We start from the raw sequence: 3,641 nt of genomic DNA on the forward strand, positions 1-3,641 counted from the left end.
GTGAGGACCAGGATTCACAACCCCCCCAGGCCAGGCCTCCCAGTCCTTCAGTCCCGTCGCTGCCAGGTGCGGTTCTGAGGAGCTGCAAACCAACCCAGGCACCTGGTAGAGTGGTGAATGCCCAAGACGGCCATAGCGATGGGGTTTGGGCCAAATTCTAGGCCTACACCCTGACCTAAGGACTTCACATTAAACCTCAGAAACGCTGGGGGATCAGGGCCGGGGATTTAGCTCAGTGGTTCCACTGCCTGCCTTGCGAGTGCAGTGGACCTGAGTTTGATCCCCGGTACCCCCCCAAAAAAGCGGGGTGATTAAACCTAACGCCTCTGCCAGCCCAAAGGCCCACAGGCCCCTTTCCACAGTAAAAGTAGGTTCTTGCTGTGGACAAATTTCAGACATCTGAAGGCTCAGATTTCAAGATTTAAAGTTTCAAGAATCTTTGACTTTCCTCTCTCCCTCTTCCTCTCTTCCCCCCGCCCCCGCTCTGTTTTTCTTAATACAGGGTCTCATTATGTAACCCAGACTGGCCTTGTATTCACAGCAATCCTGCCTCGGGATTACTGTACTGGGATCCCAGGCCTCAACCCAACCCCTGACCCCACTCACCACACACTGCCACCCCCAAGAGAAGCAGAGCTGCCAGGCCCGCCATGGTGATCACAGACGCTGACCCAGGCGGGGCCCCGGGGCCTTTTATAGAGGCAGAGGGGGCGGGTGCCTCCCAGGGGACCCATCTGCCTGGTGGGCATCGGCCCAACTGGTCAAAGGGGAACCCACCCGTCCGTCCCACCTCCACCCAGCCCCTGAACTGCCCCAGCTCGTGGTCTCCCTGCCAGACTCGCAGACAGGCTAAGGGATCCCTCCTGACCTGGGGGTCTGGCTGGAACCCACCCCAGTGGGAGCAGTGCCTGGGGATGGACAGGAAGGCAGCAGAGAGGAGGCCGGGATGCCCACCCCAGCCCACATGTTCCCTAGACCACAGTGTCCTTCCAGCCCCAAATTTCACAATAGCAGCTGGAGGCACAGTCTGTAAACAACTTGCTTCATCTTCTCCTCCCTTGTTCAAATCCTCTGGGGAACGGGTGGAGAAGAGCTCCCTAAATGCCCCTGGACCATGCCCCTATGGTCTTGGGGTGGCCTGGCAACCCAACAAGCAGAAAGTTGCAAAAATGGCATGTTAGCAGGCCTAGTGGTGCAGACCTGAAATCCCAGCACTCAAGAGGCTGAGGCAGAATTACTGTGAGTTCAAGACCAGGCTGGGCTACACAGCGAGACCCTGTCTTAAAAAAAAAAAAAAAAAGATGAAAGATGAAATGTAGGGGTGGTTGGAAAGATGGTCAGATACAAGTGATAGAAGAAAAAAAAGACAAGTAAAACTGGTGTAGCCATCACTAAAGAAAGCACAGAGCTATCTGCCTTCACGTATAGTTTGATCCAGATGCCTGAATGAGGTCAAGCATCCATTTCTTCTTTCTCTTTTCTGCTTTAATGGCTTCTCTGCCCACCATGATCCTCTGCTGTTGCCCCAGGTGCCCAACACTCACTGTGAGCCCCTCCTAAAATTTCCCAACACAACAGCCAAATTCTCAGGGCTGCTTATGATTGCCTGATCAAGGATCAGTGCTCCTCCCTGAGCTGAACCCTAGGCACAGATTTTGATGCCCAGAGTCTTGAGTCAGTGGCCCTCTGTGAGGTGAGGGTTTGGGTTGGCATCTCCCAAGCCAAGGTCAAGGAGGAAGGGTACATCTGGGGAGGCCCCGAGACTCCTTGAAGGAGCTGCACACTGTCTGCCCCTACCTTGGCTTGTCTTCTTTCACCTTGAACCACTCCATACGTAAAGATTAGAAGAGGGTGCTGGGCGTGGTGTCGCACGCCTGTAATCCCAGCACTTGGGAGGCTGAGGCAGGAGGGTCACTTCGAGTTCGAGACCAGCCTGGGCTACATAGTGAGTTCCAGGTCAGTCTCAACTACCTAGTGAGACCCTGTCTCAAACCCTCCCCCCCAAAAAAGAAGAAGGAGGAGGAGGAAGAAGAAGAAGAAGAAGAGGGTGCACACCTGTGATCCCTGCAGTTACTAAAGCATTTGCCTAAAATCAGAAGATCTGGACCACAAGCGTTTTAGCACAGAACCCAGATTGTGCAAGTAAGAATGTTCAGATTGCAGCAGCACTTGGACGCAGCCCAGGGCCCAGCAAGACGTCCAGTCTGTAACCTGCTGCTCCAGGGAGCTGAGGACATGGACATCTCAGGGGCTGATGTGGAAGAAGGAGCCGCCACAGGGCAGTGCAGGACACCCATAGTAGTTCGATATTTCTGCGCCCCCACTACTAGGGGTGGACCCAGGGCCTTTGCACTGAGCTCCACTCCCAGTGCTTTTTATTTTTTATTTCGAGACAAGGTCTTGCTCTGCCAAACTTGGCATCCTCCTGCCTCAGTCTCCCAAAGAGTTGGGATGATAGGGGTGATGTGCCACCACATCCAGCTTGTACTTTTTCTGTTCATCTGGTTGCTGGGGTGGCACAGGATGGCAGGGGCTGTGTGTCACAGTCCCCAACCATGGCCACAGAAAGCTCCTTTATAGACTGCCATCGAGGTCTTGGGGCACCGCTGTGCTGCCCCAAACCCAGGCTCCTCGGTGCACCTCATCTTCCCCTCTGGGAAGCAAGGGCCCTGCTGGCGTTGGCCAGAGGGACTGGAGAGGCCCGGGTGCACATGTTGTAGACTCAAGGGCACCTGAGCGCCACCCTCTGGCTCTGCACCATTCCACCTGCCTCTCTGATCTCCTTATGTGAAGTGGGATCTCTCTGTTTTGTTGTGTTGTTTTTCAGTGCTAAGCCTGGAACCCATGGCCTTGTGCATTCTAAATGCTCTACCCCTAAGCTACCTCCCCAGTCCTTTTTTGGGGGGATTACAGGTGTGCACCACCACACCCGGCTTTTGGGGGAGGTATCAGGAATCGAACTCGGGTCCTTGAGCTTGTGAGGCAGGCAGCGGCACCACTGAGCTAAATCCCCAGCCCCCTTTTTATTTTTTATTTTGAGAAAAGGTCTTATAAGTTATGCAGGCTGGCCTCAAATTTGCAATCCTCCTGCCTCAGTCTCCATAATGCTGGGATGAAAGTGTGAACCACCACACCTGTTGAAACTGAGTTTTATAGGACCGAAACCAGAAATGACATCCTGGATCCTTTTGTGAAGAGGAGTGCTGGCACGTGTTGGTAATCAGCACTCAGGAGGCTGAGGCAGGAGGATCAGGGCAAGTTCAAGGCCAGCCCAAAGGACCTAGTTTAACAAAATAACAAAAAGTGGGAGTGAGGGGAAAGACCGGTTTCTTTTCCCGGCCCCACCCTGATTGTGCCACCAACTGAGACTCCACTGTACCACCATTCCTCAGGGGCGATGGGACCACCGACAGGGACACCAGACTCGCTTTACAAAACGGTGGGGCTTTTATTGTGCCAGATGTGGTGGGAAGGCGGAGGTGGCCCATTCCTAGGGGGTCCTGCTCGTGGGGACTCTGGGGTGGGGAGGGGGGCCATGCTGGCCTGGGCGGATGATGGAGTTGATCCAGTCTGCGAATTCTGCCACCGGGGCAAAGGCGTCTGGGTAGAAGCCGGAGCCGCAGCTGCCGCGGATGAAGGAA

The 3,641-nt window shown here is 54.5% G+C and overlaps 1 protein-coding gene across 1 annotated transcript in view; it reads right to left on the reverse strand.

Annotated features, from left to right (window-relative positions):
* Positions 1–3,252: 3,252 nt before the first annotated feature.
* The window catches only part of LOC104869798 (neutrophil elastase), a 2,770-nt gene continuing 2,381 nt past the window's right edge, over positions 3,253–3,641 (reverse strand). Inside the window, exon 5 of the mRNA XM_033759631.1 lies at positions 3,253–3,640. Coding sequence (XP_033615522.1) covers positions 3,491–3,640 — 150 coding nt within the window. The 3' untranslated portion in view covers positions 3,253–3,490. The remainder of the gene's footprint in view (position 3,641) is intronic.

This window comes from Fukomys damarensis, unplaced genomic scaffold (assembly GCF_012274545.1).
Source record: "Fukomys damarensis isolate Sample0158 unplaced genomic scaffold, DMR_v1.0_HiC HiC_scaffold_37, whole genome shotgun sequence".
Taxonomy (NCBI): domain Eukaryota; kingdom Metazoa; phylum Chordata; class Mammalia; order Rodentia; family Bathyergidae; genus Fukomys; species Fukomys damarensis.